The sequence below is a fragment of the Ceratotherium simum genome, chromosome 32, assembly GCF_057802395.1.
Source record: "Ceratotherium simum simum isolate JZ-2026a chromosome 32, ASM5780239v1, whole genome shotgun sequence".
NCBI classification, from domain to species: domain Eukaryota; kingdom Metazoa; phylum Chordata; class Mammalia; order Perissodactyla; family Rhinocerotidae; genus Ceratotherium; species Ceratotherium simum.
This window is the reverse complement of record NC_141931.1, coordinates 19,213,181-19,232,351: the sequence shown is the minus strand read 5'-3', so window position 1 is coordinate 19,232,351 and position 19,171 is coordinate 19,213,181. Positions and strand designations below refer to the sequence as shown.

The 19,171-nt window shown below is 43.0% G+C and overlaps 1 protein-coding gene across 4 annotated transcripts in view; it reads right to left on the bottom strand.

Moving 5' to 3' along the window:
• NMT2 (N-myristoyltransferase 2) overlaps nucleotides 1-19,171 on the bottom strand; it is a 63,347-nt gene that overhangs the window by 26,861 nt on the left and 17,315 nt on the right. For 3 of the 4 annotated variants that reach the window (XM_087420793.1, XM_087420792.1, XM_087420794.1), the window contains exons 2-3: nucleotides 5,510-5,645; nucleotides 936-1,080 (exon numbers count right to left, since the gene is read on the bottom strand). In XM_087420793.1, coding sequence (XP_087276919.1) covers nucleotides 936-1,080; nucleotides 5,510-5,645 — 281 coding nt within the window. Of the gene's footprint in view, nucleotides 1-935; nucleotides 1,081-5,078; nucleotides 5,122-5,509; nucleotides 5,646-19,171 lie in introns of all 4 variants that reach the window. The other variant, XM_087420795.1, reaches the window with a different exon arrangement.

Genomic DNA, 19,171 nt, shown 5'->3' with positions numbered 1-19,171 from the left:
CATCATCTTTTTTTGCATAACAGGAAAGAAGAACAATTAAATGATGTTCATGGAAACTTAAGTGGTAAACGTCTTAGTGAAACGCTGGGGCTGGCCCGGTGGCGTAGTAGTTAAGTTTGTGCGCTCCGCTCTGGCAGCCCAGGGTTCGCAGGCTTGGATGCCGGGCATGGACCTATGCACCACTCGTCAAGCCATGCTGTGGCAGGCGTCCCACGTATAAAGAAGAGGAAGATGGACACGGACATTAGCATAGGGCCAATCTTCCTCAGCAAAAAGAGGAGGATTGGCAACAGATGTCAGCTCAGCGCTAATCTTCCTCACCAAAAAAAAAAAAAAAAAAGTCTTAGTGAAACATGATGGAGCAGACAAAGCACTGAGGGAAGAGGCCTATTACGGAGACTCTTAGATGACCCAAAGCCCTCACGAGGTGGCCCGGTTCCCTTATACACTGGAATGTTATTGCATTGGTAATAATTAACACCAATGGTGAGTATTCAGAATCCTACTGTTAAGCAGCATAAAATTTTCCATTTCAGTGAGATTTAATAGGGCAAATTTTCTGCGTCTTTCAGAATAATTGAGATGTGAGACTGCTAAACATTTATGTATAGAAAAAACAACTCCATGAAGCTCAGAACAAAAACGGGGAGGAGGAGACTCCCTGTTTAGATATATTTTTAATATGCTAATGTTTCAAGTTTGGGGAAACTGGATTTTTTAGAGGGATAGGAATTACACTAAAACTGTTGTTACTAAAAACCAACGTCACTATCCCATATTTATATTTTAAGAAGAAAAATGTTACTTTTGTGTAAATTTCTAATCTGTGGTCTGAAAACAAATTATATAAGTCAAGAAGAGTGTCTTCTGTGTTTTTTGTTTCTTGTTAATCCAGTTTTGTTTTGAGGGGGAAAAAAAAAGGCAGAAAAGCTTACTCAGTTTGGGTACCGGCTGCGTGTCCCAAAACTGGTATCTGTGTTTGGCAGCCTCATCGATATTCCTGGCAGGGCCCTGGCATGCAGATAACAGCTCCATGGCTCTCTGGATATCCTGCAACTTCTGCATTGGAATGGTGGGATTCTACAAAAGCAAAGACACACAGACACAAAATATAAGGAAGCTGCCACTGCTCCCAAACCTGGGGCGGGTACACGTGCATCTGCCTTGGCGATTACAACATCACAAAACGAGCAATCCTCCTCTATGCCCGGTCAGGGCCTTGGGCTCAAGTATGCTAACAGATGAAAATATAAGCAAACGTTTTGTTAAAGATAAACAGCTTTGAGTTTTAGTGGGGCTCTAAGAGTTGGGGAAATCTAACATAAATCAAACCACCCTTTGCTTCAGTATCCCACCCACCTGCCAATGGCCCCAACCATTACTCATCCTGGCGGAGCAGCAAAGAGGAGTGACATGCAGTACATGTATTACTGTCACACAGCAGCCAGTCAGCCACTAGCCTTGGTTTCACTGTTAGGGTTAATGCTCTGCGATAGCAATGTGGGGACAAAGGAAATAACTTCTAGAATGGAAACCAGGCAGAGAAGGGGAATTTTAGTTCATTAAAAAAAAGAAAGAAAGAAAGAAAGAAATCTGAATGTAGTGCTGAGCTGGGAAAGAAGTCAATCAAGAAAGGAAATCTCCAAGGATGCCTTTCTCCTGGACCACACGCTGCCCACCCCCAACGCTGACGCTGCTCCAGAGACAAACCTTCCAACACGAAGAATGAGCAGTTTCCACTATGAACTCAGATCCTTTGCAACCACAGCCTGTTCTCCCCAACCGAAGTGTTGGAAACCGACCTCCTTTTCAAGTAAAACCTATTCTCAGGCTAAATACCTTTAAATTCTAAAGTTCCTTCCTCAAAGCCAATATTCCTGCCATCTCTGAAGATTCCCGGCTCTTTTTTTTGGAAAATCCCTCAAATAATGTAATGCAACTTGGAAAATGAGACTATACTTGAAATAAAAGAGTAATATAGTATATAGGACTGGATGTGGAAATCAGGGAGTTTTTCCGGTATGTGAAATAATTGATTTGCTTTAGAATTGTGATGCCACACAAAGAGCACTCTTCCCTGTGGTTCAGAAGCGGTTAGAAGGAAATTTCAGAGCCCTTGGGTTTCCTGTATGTCAACACACCATGGGCACCAAGGAAAGGTACCATCGACCCTTGGTGGGTTATAAACAGCAGCTCTGAACTTCTGCTCAATTTTGAACCTGAAGTCTGTGGTCTGGAGCAAATCTTTTACCCTGGGAAGCTTACCCGTTTCACAGTACAAAATGGGGTTTAATTAATACAGCCAACCTGTGGTTGTGTCACTTAATGGGTTTCTTTAGGAATCTTGCCTCTAAAATGATTGAAGGAAACAAAGTACTGGAGACTAACCAGAGGCAGGTTAAAGTCTTAATGTCTCCACTTAACAAGTCTAACAGCATCGCCCAGGGCTGCCCAAATTTTTGTAAGCTGTTCATCTTATATTTTGATTGAGGTCTAAATCATAAGGTCATATCTCAGTTACACATACTAATTTAACAAAATACTTTCGCTGTTCTAATTCATCGTATTTTTAGATTTTTCTTGTTTGGGTCTCTTTTAGACCTCCAACATAAAAGGAAATGATGTCTAGCAAAATGAAATTTACACCCATTTGAACCCCCAACAACACAATCTATGAGGAAACCTACAACTTAAATAGGAACTGAGAGCACAGCATATCAGTCCTAAGGCCTGAACATGCATCCACTTATCTTTAAAAAGGCAAAGTGGAACCCAGTCTTACAAAAATATACCTACAGGATCTGCACTGAATTTGTCATGCTAATTCTTCTTTCCTGATATTTGAGTTAAATCCTCCAACACTAAAATATCAAACTCAGACTTCTGTAACAAACGTGAATCAGCATCTTTGCTCCAAAGGAGCCAATGATATCCCAACTCCATGAAGAAGCCCTCGGAGTGGATTCCACTCAATTGAACTGGCCTCATCAGGTTGACCAGCAGTCTTTACACGAAATCACCATTCATGAAACAGTTTATCCCAATAGTCTCTATTTCCATGCTTTCTTAAAGCAGATTCAAGTAAGCACAATGCTCAAATCCAAGGTGACAAAGCAGTAAGGAAAACTCAGCTATGACAGACTCGTAAACCTATCCATTCACCTTCCGTAGGAGCACCACCTGGGGAGAAATGAATTAGTGTTAGGAAAGGTGAGCACGTCTATCAACCCCACGTTAGCATCCCACTATTATATTCCTAAGAGCCAGGCACGCCTCTTCTCCTCCTCATTGCTCCATGTGAATACTAAACACCAACTCTACTCTCTACCCATTATTTTCCAAATTTAATACCTTGGAAAAAATGTCAAGTCCCCTACCACTAAGAAGTCTCCAAGAATCCAGACAAATATAATTTTATTTTGGTTCTTGAGTGTAGACCAGAACAGTCTCTAAAGACAGTCCACTATAATGTACCGTGTCACCCAAAGCTGACATTAGCTTAAGGGAAAGAAGCCTTAGTTTTAAAAAACGCAATGGAGAAAAGCTCCCATTAAGACAATTTAGACAATTAAAAAAGAAAAGAATTTTTGTATCATATAATGCTACCAGTTCCTCCTGCCTGGGCTGGCTCTAGTTTCTTCTAAGTGACGAGAGGTGGGAGAAGGGCTCAAAATGACAAGGGGTACAGAGATGGGCAGAAGCTGATGGTGATGACAGAAGCAATAAGATGTCACAACTGCATGTAAGTAAGGCCGCATTTACCTGATGAAGCAATGCTCAGAAATGGAGAGAATATCGGGCAAGCTCATGGTGGACCTTGTATGAGTTACCTTGGAAATGATGTCTGGTGGACAGAATATTTATTACCTGAGAACCAAGCTGAAAAGCTAGGGAGGAAGATTCCACTTTCTTCTCACCCCACAGAGGCAGGCAGGGAAAAATTGGGGCAAACAATGCTCCTTCTCAGTGATTCTTGGTCCTTACGTGTAAACAGGTAACACCAACAAAAACTACCTGTAAGACTCACTTCATGTGATACAATGTAAACTTTGTACAAGAAAAAAACTTAAACCCCATAAAACCTGCATCTTGCGAATAATGGCCACGGAGACAGTGCTCTGTAATATAAAAACCATTTAATAAAAATGATCTAACTATAACCTCATAACAGCCCTGTGAGATGGGGAGAAGGCATCATCCTCATTTTGCAGATGAGGAGACAGGATTATGGGGGTGCAGAACCTTGTGCAAAGGCACACAGCTTGAGAGCTATGGGGCCAGGACTGAGCCCAGGATGCTCACTCCACTTCCTGAGCCCTTTCCACTACACCACGCATTACCCAGGACCCCAGGACAACTTATTTGGAGCTTTGCTGTTAGTGCTCAGTCGATTCCAACTCCCAGCACAGCAGAGGGGACCCCTGGCCGTTCCTGCGCCATCCTCTCACCATCGGGCACTACATCAGACAATGCTCCGCTGCTATTCATAGGGTTTTCATGGCCAATTGTTTTGGAAGTGGGCGGCCAGGTCCTTTTTCCTAGTCTGTCTTAGTGTGGAAGCTCCACTGAAACCTGCTCACCCTGGGGGCCGATATTTGAAATCCCAGTGGCAGAGCTTCCAGCATCATGGCAACACGCAGCCGCCACAGTATGACACCCGACAGAGGGGTGGTGGGTTCCCTGACCGGGAAACAGACCCAGGCCAAGGTGATGCAGAGCTGGCTTATTTAGAGCTACGACCATCAAAATATATCATGTCATTGTACTTCTAACTCTACCCCTTTTCACTGCGAGCTGCTCACACCAAGAGGGCTCTGTGCCTCCCTGGGCCCAGCACACAAGGCCTGTGTTCACAGCCAGGGCGACTGGGGTTGGCCCACAGAAAGGGGTGCCTGCCCTCTGCACCACCACACACACACGAGGCCGGCAACCTGCCAACACAGGGCCCAGCCGGACAACTTCTGCTTTGGTCTAAAATTGGTGTGTTTCTTCAGGGGGATCGTTGGGAGCTATTTCCCACCCTTCATCAAGATTGGCCACTGAAGACCGGTCCGATTCAAAGTCAACGTAAGACTTACCTGGGGCTGCTCCCGCTGAAATCTGCTGCCAGATGATGATGTGCTATTCAGGTAATTAGACAGACACCCAGAAAAATTAAAACGTGAATATATTCTGAACTAAAAGTCATCAAAGATTAAGTGTAACTTCAAAAAAAAAGAAAAAAAAACTAACGAGCTCACATGAGACTTTCTTCTAGAACTACAATCAACATACTAATTCACCGAGAAAGGGGCAAAATGCAGGCAGAATCCACACGCACACACAAGCACAGTATGTACCTCCTAGTTATTCGGGTGCCAGCGTCAGTTTGAGCAAGGCCATAAATACCTCCAGTTATAGTGGCATCTATACACAGTCACAACACAACCCTGATGACACCTCTGAGCTGCACAAACCCCTCTCGCACGCACAAGAAACCACAGAGGTAAAAATAAACCGGGCCTCTCACTTTTGAAGGCTGCTGGATTTTAATCTCCTGGGAATCCGATGCCGAGTCGGACTTGGTGCCTCCGGAATTCGGTTTCTCCTTTTTTCTCTTCTGTTTCTTCTTTTTCTTTTTGGCACCCAAATCCCCTCCGGGACTTCTGTTAGTAAATTCACAGAGGGTAAAACAACAACAACAAATTATTATATAAGATTAATCATCTAGAACAACACACATTATACACAGGAGAAAAAAACTATGTTAGGATGTGCAATGCTGTGATTTATAAGAATAGATGTATATATTTTTGATCACTCAGATGACCAAATATATATTTCTCATATATTTGCTCTTTATCCATGGTTCCCGGCTTACAGCTCCCAAAACTTGGAATTTCCTAAGCGATGAGAGCTTAAAGGTGTCTCATGTTAATGAGGTGACTTTTAGAAAGATGGGGGCTGGTTGCCAGTAGAGCCAACCATGTGATTAGAGAGTGGGAACTTTTAGTCCCAGCCCCCAACCTCCAGGGAGGAGAGAGGGGCAGGAGAATGGCCAATGATTTAATCAACCATGCCCATGAAATGAAGCCTCCATAAAACCCAAAAGGAGAGGGTTCGGAGAGCTTAGCTGGCGAAGACGTGGAGGTACTGGGAGAGTGGTGCACCCAGAGAGCACGGAACCTTTACGCCCCTTCCCACATACCTTGCCCTATGCATCTCTTCCATCGGGCTGGTCCTGAGTTATATCCTTTTATAATAAACCGGTTATCTAGTAAGCATAATGTTTCTGAGTTCTGTGAGCCACTCTAGTAAATTAATCAAACCCAAGGCTGGGGTCGTGGGAACCTCTGATTTATAGCCAGTCGGCCAGAAGCACAGGTACCAACCTGGGCTCTTGACTGGTGCCTGAGGTGGGGGGGTTGGAGGGGGTGCCGTCTTGTAGGACTGAACCCTTAACTTGTGGAATCTGATGCTACATCTGGGTGGACAGTGTCAGAAATGAGTTGAATTCTCTGACACCCTGCTGGTGTCCAAGAATTGCTTGGTGTTCTGTGGGAAGCTCCCCCTCTACACACACACGTGTTGGAATTGGGTCCAAGAACCCAAAACAGGATGTAAACGGGGAATGAAATTTAGTCAGATTAGGAAGTTAACAGGACAAGTAACTCAGAAGAATATTAGCCTACACTCAGTCATACTGCAGGGTGCTTAGATGTCAGTTAAGCAGAAAAATTGTGGCTATAAACCATCTTTATAACGGAAGTCAAATAGCCTTCACAGTTATCATTGCTTCATGGATCTACTTTACCAGCCTTTTAAGAGAGAGATACATGTTGTAAAAAATTCCATTATAATCATCTCTCGGGTACAACAAACCACTAATTTTGACACCACAGAACCAAAGAAAATGCTTCTCTGCAGAGGGAGGAATTCTTTCTGATAAAGACTTTTACAAAAGGGGCCGGCCCCGTGGCGTAGCAGTTAAGTTCGCATGCTCTGCTTCAGTGGCCTGGGGCTCACGGGTTCAGATCCTGGGCACGGACCTACACACTGCTCATCAAGCCATGCTGTGGCAGCATCCTATATACAAAAAAAAGTAGAGGAAGACTGGCACAGATGTTAGCTCAGCAACAATATTCCTCAAGCAAAAAGAGGAAGATTGGCAACAGATGTTACCTCAGGGCCACTCTTCCTCACCAAAAGAAAAAAAAAAAACATTTTTACTAGAAGGATTAACAACTAAAAAAACTCTACGTGAAAAAAACATTAACTGGTAAAACATTTCTGTTTGGAACCCTCGTCATCCGATGGCAGTCATCTTCTGAAAGAGCAAAAGGAAAAAAAATATACAAGGAGACTTAAATTTTCCATTTGTTTGGGCCTACTCTACACAGTATTCCCAGAAGGTAAATTAAAATTTAGAGTCAGAGATTATTATTACATTATTGCCTGATATAGGGAAAAGTGATGGAAACAATCAGTTCTGTTCTATTGTTCTCAGTCATCTCTATCTGTCCCTATTTTCTTTCTTGAATTTTTACTTAATTATCAAATACATATTCATCACACAAGACACAAATGTCATTAATATATATTAACAGCCTTATAACATTGTCCCTCAAAGGCAGCCAATAGTTTTTCTGGTATATATTCTTCCAAAATTGTCTTTCTTCTCTAAGCATGCCCTCGTTTTTACTGTGAATAAGTTTTAAACAAAAACTGAATCTTAAACATACTGTTTTACAACTTGCTTTTTTTCTCCTTCCACTTAACAACGTGTCTTGAACGTCTCTATCTTTTCAAGATATACTGAGCTACTTCATTTCTTTTTAGCAACTGGATAGCATTCCATCGTGTAAATATACCATTATTTTATTTAACCCTTTCTATATTAAAAATGCTGCAAAAAAATATTCTGATACATCTTTGTGCATTCATGCTAATAGGTCCAAAGGTAGAAATGCTAGGTCAAAGGGCATGCACATTTTTAGTTTTAATGGATAATTAAGACTGCTTTACTAAATACTGTACCAATTTCCATTCCATCAACAGTAAATCAGTTTCCAGTTCTGCACGGTAAAGAGCATGGAAGTTGCCACTCCATCCTAACAACAAGTAAAAAGCTGAATAGACCGAAAATTCAACAACTCTTCTTGGATCCGTAGAGAGAGGAGGATGCAGGGCAAATTGCCGCCCCCAAGACTGGACAGAGAGAGATGAAAACAAGGAGTCACAGAGTGAGAGGAGAGACTCACGAGTGGAAACTTCTGTGGGAACCAGTGCCGGGGTAGGAAAACCTGGACTGTAATTGATGAACTGCTGTGGGTTGAGTGTGGGCAAGTCTGAGAGTTAAAAACTCCAGGGGGACCTGGTCACAGGGGTCTCCCACACTTTTGCGAGTTTTACCTCCAGGAGCTCAACCAGGTGCTCAGAGTAAATATTGGAGAAAAATCCCTTTGTACTTCTGGCAGCTGGAAGGCAAGAGGATTCATTTTGAAATAAGTCAGAGTGCTCTGTTCTTAACAAGGCTTGCCCCCAGGAGAAACTGGTTAACCAGAGCCTAACCTGCTGGAGTGTTATCAGAGTCTACCTGACCTGCGGAAGGGAAATACCCAACTCTAGCCAGCTCTAGCCATCCTGTCCCACCTACGGGGGGAAGAAAACTAAGAAGCAAGTGTGAGGTTCACAGTCCAGAGGCACTAATTCACTAAAGACTGGGACCTGATCATAAATTATGGAACGCTTCCCCTCCCCGCAGCACCTCACCACATGACTAAAGGCCAGTTTGCAGAAGTTCCTTTTACATGGTACATCATGTCCAGCTATCAAGAAAAAGTTACAAGGCACACTGAAAGGCAAAAACACAGTTGGAAAAGACAGAGCAAGCATCAGAACCAGCCATGACAGGGATATTGGAATTACCAGACCAGGAATTTAAAACAACTACGATTCACATGCTAAGTGCTCAAATGGATAAAGCAGACAACAGGCAAGAACAGATGGGCAGTGTAGGCAGAGAGATGGAAATCCTAAGAAAGAACCAAAAAGAAATGCTAGAGGTAAAAAAAAAACTGTAACAGAAATGAAGAAGGCCTTTGATGGGCTTATTAGTAGATTGGACACAGGTGAGGAAAGAAGTTCTGAGCTTGAGGATATAGCAAAGGAAACCTTAACAGAAACTGCCAAAGCTGAAAAGCAAAGAGAACAAAGACTGAAAACGCAGAGCAGAACATGCAAGGACTGTGGGATGACAGACAAAAGGCACAACATACGCGTAATGGGAAAATCAGAAGGAGAAAGAGAGGAGGAACAGAAGAAATATTTGAAACAATAATGACTGAGATTTTCTCCAAATTAACTTCAGATACCAAACCACAGATCCAAGAAGCTCAGAGAACACCAAGCAGGATAAACACCAAAAAAACTACATCTAGGCATGTCATTTTCAAACTACAGAAAATCAAAAATAAAGAAAAAAATCCTGACAGAAGCCAGAGGAGGGGAAGAAAACACCTCACTTACAGAGGAACAAAGAACAGAGAACAGGAACATCAATTTCCCTACATCTTTGCCAGCACTAAAATATTACCATTTTTTCCATCCCTGACGGTCTTACAGGTAGAAAAAAATCTCATTGTAGCTTTAATTTCCCTTTATTTAATCAGGAGTGAGGCTACACATGTTTTCTTATGCTTATAGACCATTTATATTTTTCCATGAATTGCTCATTCATATCCTTTATTAGCTGTCTTTTAAAAAAATTGATTTATAGGGGCTCTCTATAAAAGCATGGATAGAACTTGTCATTTATTAAGTATTTACTTTGGGCACTTTAATCTCATTTAATCTTTGAAATAGCCTTATGAGAGAGATTCTACGTTATGCTTATATTACACTGTCTAGTTTGTTGTCTATTATTTACATTGCAAATACTTTACCCAGTTTATTTTTTAGCTCTCGGCTTTATTTATGGTCTCTTTTCCTGTACAGACATTTAAAATTTTTATGGAGTCTAATATTTAAAATTTTTCCCTTGTGGCTTCTTGGCTTTTAAATCTTGCTTAGAAAGGCCTTCCCTATTCCAAGATTACCTAAACATCTTTCTATACTTTTTTCCCTATTAATTTTATGCCTTTTGGGAATAAAAAATTTAGTCTTCTAATTCATTTACAATAAAATGTGTATATTGTGAAGTACTGTGTCCCTACTTTTCAAAAATATATTATAAATACAAGAAAGCCCTATTAAAACTATTACAGGGGTCACACTGTATTGTCCAAAGACTAATAAGCAGATATAATCAAAGAGGCAGACATGCCTGCTTATTGGATGCAATTACATAGTGAGGTCCTCTTTGTGCCAGACACTGCTCCAAGTGCAAGCAGTTTCAAAACATGTCCAAAAATTCTGATACTTCTCCCATCGAAAAGTGGGATTTCTTCCCCTTCCCTTGAATCTGGGCAGCTTGTCACTTGCTTTTAATGCAGCAGAAGTGACACTATGTGACTTTCGAGTCTGGGTCACAAAAGGCCATGCAGTTTTTACTTGGCTCCCTTGGGATGGTCATGCTGGGGGCAGCCAGGAGCCATGGAGGAGGTCCGACTGCCCTGAGATGACAGCTGGAAGACAGTGAGGTAGACAGTGCAGCTGAGCCCAAGGCAACCTCTGAGTACATTTGCATGAGAGACCCTGACACCAAACCTCTTAATCTCAAGTTTGTGTGCCCAATGCACAATAAGCCAATCACTGAGACATCAGTGTTTGGAGGTGGAGAAAGGTTTATTGGAATTGGCCAAAATGAGAAGGCGGGAGGATAGGTTCTCTCAAATCTGCCTTCACAAGAGAAGAAAGCAAGGGGTCTTTATAGAGCTAAGGGGCTTGGAAGGAGGAGTTTTGAAGAAACAGGGGAAACCCATGTTTCTTTCACTCCAGATAAGCCCCTGGGCAATCAGACTTCTGGGCCTCAAGGCAGCTGGGGGCTGGTTATCTGGTGGTCCTCACTTCCTTAAAGGCACGCTTTTTCTTCTGCAAAACAAGCTCATAAATCCTTGTGACCCTTGAGTTACTCCTCAGGTTAAACAAGAAAACAGCAAATTAACAAGAGTAGCTTCTTTTCATCTGTGTCTGTGTTGGGAACCAGGTCAAAGGGTAACCATGTTCTTACTGAATATTTACAGTAACCCTCAGGTACCCTGCTTCAACCCCAAGTGAGAAACGGCCTTTTCCAACTTCTGACCCACAGAATCCGCAAGAACAATAGAGCGACTGTTGTTCTATGTCACCAAGTTTGTGATGATTTGTCATGCAGGGATAAAAACTGGAATGGAAATTCGGCACCTGAAAACGGAGGTGGTCTGTGACAAAAACCTAAAACATGTGGCTTCAAGACCAGGTGGAAAGACCCTGAGAAGACTTAGCAGAAGCCTGAGGGCCTAGAGGAGGCTGTTGGTGAGGGCACAAAGGAAAATAAAGGAAATATATTGGAAGATCCAGGGAAGGAGACTCTTTGTTATGTAACAGAGGAACGGTTCATAAAACTGTAGCCAGAGATAATGTGGAAAGTAGAAAATGTACCTAATGAGCGTGATGATCTAACTAAAAGGATTTCTGGGCAGAGGGTTGAAAGTGTTGGCTTCTCCCAGCTGTCTGAAATAAAATGAAAGAGGAGAGATTAAGGAATGAGCTATTCAGTTTTTGAGTGGAATTTGGAGAAAATATAAACCCAGCCTATAACCCAATCTATAAACTTGCTAGATTCAAAAATACAACTGTTCCTCAACCCCAGCATCTCCAGAAGGCAAAGCATTTGCACATTTAAGAAATGGCCTCAGTGTAGCGGTTCAAGTTCAAGATCCCAGGCGCAGACATACACCACTCGTCAGCCATGCTGTGGTGGTGACTCACATACAAAGTAGAGGAAGACTGACACAGACGTCAGCTCAGGCTTAATCTTCCTCAAGCCGGCGGGGGCGGGGGGGGGGGGGTAAGCAATGGCCTCAGGGCAAAAAGTCAAATCTGGGGTGGAGCTGTAGGACCGTTAGTCAGGGCCTCAGGAAGACCTAAGGTGGTGCCTCACTGACCATCCCAAATAGACAAAAGGCCTTCTAAGTTTCTGAAGGATGCGTCCTGTATATCCTCTCTCTAAACAACGTGGCTTCTAAGAACCCTTAGGTCATTGGGCCTCACAGGGAAGCCAAGGGAGAGAAAAGCTTACCTCGAAGACATTTGTGGCCGGGGCTTTTGTCTAAACCCATGACATTTTTGAAAGAAGTACCTTGAAAGAGACAGAGCAGAACAAAACAAAAAGAAGCCTCTGGAACCCAGCCTTTCACAGGCAGGAAGCAGATGGAGGTTACTCAGGTGCAAACTCAGTTTTCTTTTAGAAGGATGACTTCAAGGCGGAACCAAGAGCCCCAAAGACAGAGGCAAGAGCCACGGAGAACACCTCCTAAAGGGAACGCGTGAACTCAAGTCAAGGATCTGGCGACATGTTACTGGCTGGAGTTCAGAAGTGCTGTGGACCACTGACTGCTGTGTGCTCTCTGTTTCCCCCTTTTTGAATGGAGATATCTATAGTGGCTCTCCTACATCTGTCCACCACTTCACAATGGGTGTGTGGGGAGCAGACGATGTATCTGCTCAGTTCATGGATATTCATATCAACCTTGAGGGGTGTCATCCATACCTAGACTTGGTTTAGATGATGCGATCCTGGACTTCAAGCCTACGCCTAATACATACACCAAAACATGACACGATTTTGGGGACGATCTTAGGGAGGGTAAATGTATTCTGCATGTGGGAGAATATAAATAATTTTTGGCCAGAAGATGGACTGTGGTAGTTTTCAACATGTCCTCAAATTTTTTAAGACTCCTTCCAATGAAAGATGGAATCTAGTTCCCCTCCCCTTGAATGTGGACAGGCTTGTGATTCACAACCAATCATTTACAACAAATGTGTCAATATGTGACTTCTGAGTCTAGGTGAGAAAAGGCCACACAGCTCCCACCCACTTCTCATAGAATGTTCTCTCCATCAGAAGACCTCGAGACCCGCCATGCTGGTGAGGCCACGTGTAGGCATGCCCGATAAGAAACAAGCTGAGCTCCGGCCAAGGGCCAGCCATGTGAGTGAGCCACCTTGGGTGTCCACTCCAGGGGAGCCTTTGGTTGACTGCAGCCCCAGCTAAAATCTGACTGTGACCACATGAGGGACTCCCAGCAAGAACCCCCTCCAACTGTGCCCTTTCCAAATTCCTAACCCACAGGATCTGTGAATGTAATAAAATGGTTGTTGGTTTGTTACACAGCAATAGTTACTGGAACATAAGGATACAACCACGAACAAAGCAAAGTCCTGTCCTGTGGAACATAGAGTCTTAAGGCAACAGATAACACACAGATGGGAGGCCTACAGGAAATTAAATGAGACAGGGCCTGTAAGTGTGTAGCGTAGTGGCTGGCATGGAGTAAGCCATTCAATAAATAATAGGTACTGTTATTATTACACACTTAAGCATGTTGTTTCCTCTGCCAGGACACCCTTCTTCACTTCCTGGTGAACTGCCTGTCATTCAAGATTCGGGCTAAGAATTACCTCCTCCTAGAAACCTTGCTCCTCCCCTAATCTGATTAGGTGTCCCTAACTCAATGATCCCCCTGCCATCTGAGCATCCTTCCATCTAGCACACTCTAAATTTGGTGTTCTTATCTGCTTTTTCCATTAGAGTGTAAGCACCTTAAGAACAGAATGTCTCTCAATTCCCTATAAAATGTGTGAAATAATAGAAAAATATATATATTGGTCTCTGCCCCTGCTTCTGGCACAGAGCTCCTAAAACCCTTGGAATTTCCTGGTTAACAAGAGTATCTTTTGCTCTAATGAGGTGACTCTTGGTGGGCTCCTGGATGAGGGCTGATCACCAGAAAGACCAAGTCATGATTAGAAGCTTGGAATTTTCAGCCCCACCCCCCATCCTCCAGAGAAGGGAGAGGAGCTGGAAATGGAGTTAATCCTTGATCATGCCTACACGATGAAGCCTCCATAACCATCCCAAAAGTACAGAGTTCAGAGAGCTTCTGGGTTGGTGAACACGTGGAGGTGCTGGGAGGGTGGCACGCCTGGAGAGAGCACGAAAGCTCTGCGCCTCTTCCCACAAACCTTGCCCTATGCATCTCTTCCATCTGGGAGTTCATCTGCATCCTTTATCACATCCTTTTACAATAAACTGCTAAACAGTAAGTAAACTGTTTTCCTGAGTTTTGTGAATTCAAATTAATCAAACCCAAGGAGGGGGGCATGGGAACCTCCAATTTATAGCCAGTGGGTCAGAAGCACAGGGGACAACTTGAACTTGCAATTGGCATCTGAAGTTGGGGGGGAGGGCAGTGTTGTAGGACTGAATACTTAATCTGTGGATCTGACACTATTTCCAGGCAGATAGTGTCAGAATCTTATTAAATTGTAGGAAGTCAATCCTACAGCTAGTGTCGCAGAATTGCTTGGTGTGAAAATGCCCCCACATCTGGTGTCAGAAGTGCCGTGTGTGTGGTAGCAGTGTGAGAGTAGAGGAGAAACACAGGAGGAGACCTGGGTTTTTCCCACTCAGATGTGTAGCAAACAGTCGTGCTCACCAATATTTCTGAATCTCCTCTCCTGCGGGCACTTGAAAGTATGGGGCATACACTTCATGGCCCCCTTGATGTCAGGCACGGGCGGCAGTGTGCTCAGCAATGGAGGATGAGTAGAAGGCACAGGTGTCCCTCCCAGAGGAAAGCATCTGAGAGCCCTTACACTTTCCTCTGTGCTGACTTCCCTCACTTTCCTTCCAGCTGAGCCCTACAGCCTTGACAAGATGACGGCATCAGGAGGTGACAGAGCCTCCTTCAGCACAGGCAGAGTCCCCCTACATGCATGCAGTGTAGGTGGGAGACAAACCTTTGCTGACTCATGCAACAGAATTGTGGGGTTGTTTTTTTACCACATCATAACTCAGAGTATCCTAACCCATACAAAGTGCTGGTCTTTTCATCCAATACCTAGGTCATAAAGAGACTCCTCTTTCTGTCGGTTATTCACATATTAAAATCATAAACTTTCAAATTCAGAATGGATAATTCATTCCTCTGGGAAGTCAAAATAGGAAAGGTACGTTCAACAAGGAGAAAACTGTTTAAGAGACAGGCGCTTAGCTACAGATTCATAGTTCCCTGTTCCTAATCCTAAAATAGAAAGTCATGCTCGTTTTCGGAGACACATTAAGACCCTGCCAAACGGTACCCTAGAGGTCTACAAATAGTAAGGCATTCCCACCCCCAAAATGAGCAGTTTATATTCATCAAATCTGAGTAGAATCCAATCTGTACTATTGTGGTGTTTATATTTAAAATCATCTGGTGGCCCATAAATATCTGACTAGCAATCGGACTTAAATATATCACAGCCAGATCCTGGAGCTCGAAATATGCCATGGGTAGTATGGTTTTGTGCTTGCTCTGCTTTGGGAGTCTGAGTATTTCAGGCTCTCCTCCCTCCATGCTCCCATGGCTGGCACCCTGGAAAGCAGCAAACTTGCTGTGCTGTGATTACGTGATTTATGTACGCATTTGTGTCGGGGTGTGGGGGATACAGAAGAAAGCTATTCATCCTTGTATCCCTAAGCTCTCTAATGCTTCAGTGCCTGACACTAGTAGATTTCTATAACAAATGTTTGTTGAATGAATGAGTGAATGATTCTGGCTCTTGAGGGGGCTCCAATCACATACTGCCAGGCAGTAAAACAGCTCTGAAAACTACAACTCTCTCTACCTGGGTGGTGAAGCCTATTGCAGCCTAGCATCATGTATTTACACCTGCTCAGCACTGTGCTGCGTGCAGGGAGGGTCGCAGTAACTGAAGTCATTGAGGACATGCCCTTAGGTTTGCAACCCAGGGAATCATTCCTCGCCTGCCTCAATCCTTTAACTGCTGCTGGTTATGGCTTTTCTAGAAATCATTTGACCTCAGAGCTTTTCTGTCCAATACACCCAGTGTAAAATATCTCCAAATTTCCAAGAAGCTTCCATCCAGAGGGATATAGACCAAGAGGTTAGGAATGGTATGGATGCCTATCCAACTGGATGGAAATACGTCCACCAATGAAGAATCCAGGAATTTTTGTCCTGAGTGTGACCCCATTTTTTTCTAAAACAGACAAATTAAATTCATGGAAGCTGGAGTGAATAGAGAGGCATAAAAAATAAAAACAGCAGACTATCTCACCCAAAATTCCTTAAATATGTTCATACCACCTATCCTGTAACTTACAGGAGACCTGCACAATGAAGTGTTCTGTTAAGTTACATTGTTGGAGTTAACTGATAGTACACACCAACCTCTCACTCAAACTGTATTATTAAAATTATACTATCTTATTTTGGTAAAATGGAGAAACTGCAATCATTTTTGTTAACTCTAGTTCACCAAGGCATTTTTTTTTCTTTCTCTCCCTCTCTCATCTGAACTTTAAAAACAAACTGACAGGGACCTACACTGCTGATGGGAGTGCAAACTGGTGCAGCCACTATGGAAAACAATACAGAGATTCCTCAAAAATCAAGGATAGAACTACCATACGATCCAGCTATTCCACTGCTGGGTATTTATCCAAAGAACGTGAAAACACCAATGCGTAAAGATACATGCACCCCTCTGTTCATTGCAGCGTTATTCACAATAGCCAAGACTTGGAAGCAACCTAAGTGCCCATCAAGGGACGAATGGATAAAGAAGATGTGGTATATACACACAATGGAATACTACTCAGCCATAAGAAACAATGAAATCCAGCCATTTGTGACAACATGGATGGACATTGAGGGTATTATGCAAAGTGAAATAAATCAGAGGGATAAGGTCAAATACCGTATGATCTCACTCATTAAGTAGTAGTAATAACAACAACAAACAAACACGTAGAGACAGAGAATGGGTTGGTGGTTACCAGAGGGGAAGGGGGGAGGGAGGAGGGCAAAAGGGCTAATTAGGCACGTGTGTGGTGATGGATTGTAATTAGTATTTGGGTGGTGAACATGAGAACTTGATGTAATCCATGCAGAAATAGAAGTATAATGATGTACACCTGAAATTTATACAATGTTATAAACCAATGTTACCGCAATAAACAAAAAATAAAATCAAAAAAAAAAAAGTGGCAATAAATTAACCATCCCCTCCTCCAAACTCCCAGACACATGTCATCATTATATAATGATGAGAAGCAGAACTCCCCAACCCTGGAATGAGGGAGAGCTACTTTTCCATTTCCCAGAAGCCTCCAGGAGACGAGAATTTGGGAATGGGAGCTGATGGGGTACCCCTTCACACTCACTAGGGTAACAATAATCGAAAAAGGTAACAACAAGGTTGGTGAGGATGCGGAGAAATCAGAACCCTCGTATCCTGCTGGTGGGAATGGAAAATGGTGCAGTCACTGTGGAGAACAGTCTGGCAGTTCCTCAAAATGCTAAACATAGAGTTACCACAGGACCCAGCAATTTCACTCCTAGGTATCTACCCAAGAGAAATGAACACATACATCCACAAAGAAACTTGTATGTGAATGTCCGTCCATAGCAGCATTATTCATAACAGCCCAAAAGTGGAAACCACCCAAATGTCCATCAACTGATAAATGAATAAAGAAAATGTGGTGTGTATATATATATACACACAATGGAATATTATTCACCAATTAAAAAAATGAAGTGCTGACACATGCTATAACATGGATGAACCTTGACTTTAGGCTAAATGAAAGAAGCCAGTCACAAAGGACCACACAGTGTATGATTCCATTTATATAAAATGTCCAGAATAGGCAAATATATAGAGAGAAAATAGATTAGTGGTTGTCAGGGGCTGGGAGGATGAGAAGGGTTGGGAGTGATGGCTAAAGAATGAGGGATTTCTTTTTGGGGTGATGAAAATGTTCTAAAACTGATTGTGGTGATAATTGCCTAACTCTGTGAATGACTAACTGTATACATTAAATGGGTGGATTGTAGGGTATGTGCATTATACTCAACAAAACTGTTAAAAAAATTGACAGGTGAAATTCCTATCCCCGGGGGTGGCAAATGATGTTAAGGCCCGAGGAGATCAAGAGTTGGCTATGGCTGCCTAGTGAAAATCTGTGCTCAAGAAGACTCTTCTTGGAAATCCATCGAAGAAAAACTGACTCAGACTCTCAGGGCTTGAGGTCGTTTACTGAATCACTGAACTTTAGCCATGGAAATCACACAGCCCTTTTATAGAGATCTCTTGGTCTTTAAGAACAGAAGTCCACTTCCTGCTTCCCCAAGAATTCATATGAAAGATCCACAACAAAGAGCCTCTCAATTTCGCTACCCCAGGAAGGACAGATACTTTCGTCTGTGTCTAGAAAGAATCTCTGCCATATTCAAGCCCCAAGTGTAATCTAATAAACTCCTTTCTCGCCATGGAAATGTCAAATATTTAATAAGAACATCCAGCAAATCTCTTTGAAGTGTCCAAGGATTCAACAGACAGGACTTGATGGAATGAACAAAGGAACATAGCCATGTAAACATTTTACGGATGTTCCAGGAGAAAACAAGCCAGGCAGGGACTCCAGCTGCTCACAAAATCCATCCCCTCTTTCTCCCTGGGCTCACAGCTGGACTATATCTCCCAGCTCCTTGCAGTCAGGGATGGCCATGTGACTGAGTCCTAGCCAGTGGGATGGGAGTAGAGGTGATGCCTACCACTTCCTGCTGGCCCAGTGACCCTCTTGGGTGTGGTCCTCTATGCTCTTCCTTCCTCGTGCTGACTGGACACAGGTGTAGGATGAGACACTAGAGGGACGGCAGAGCCACGTGATGTGAGAAACCTAGCCTCTGATTGACAGAAGAAAGGCAGGTCCCCTTGCCATCCATCTGAGCACCTGTCCAAGACTGTCATATGGATAACAAGGAAATTTCCATTGGATTCAGCAATCACACGCTGGGTGATTTTGCTATTTGTTATAGCAGCTTAGCCTATCATAACTAATACATTAATTTTAAGAGCAACATCAAAAGAGCTCAATTTATGGTATGTGAATCCCAAGACACAATTTTAGACTTCATAGGATTCCACCAGAGATCATATAGCTCCTCCCCACAAGAACCATTAGTAATTTGAT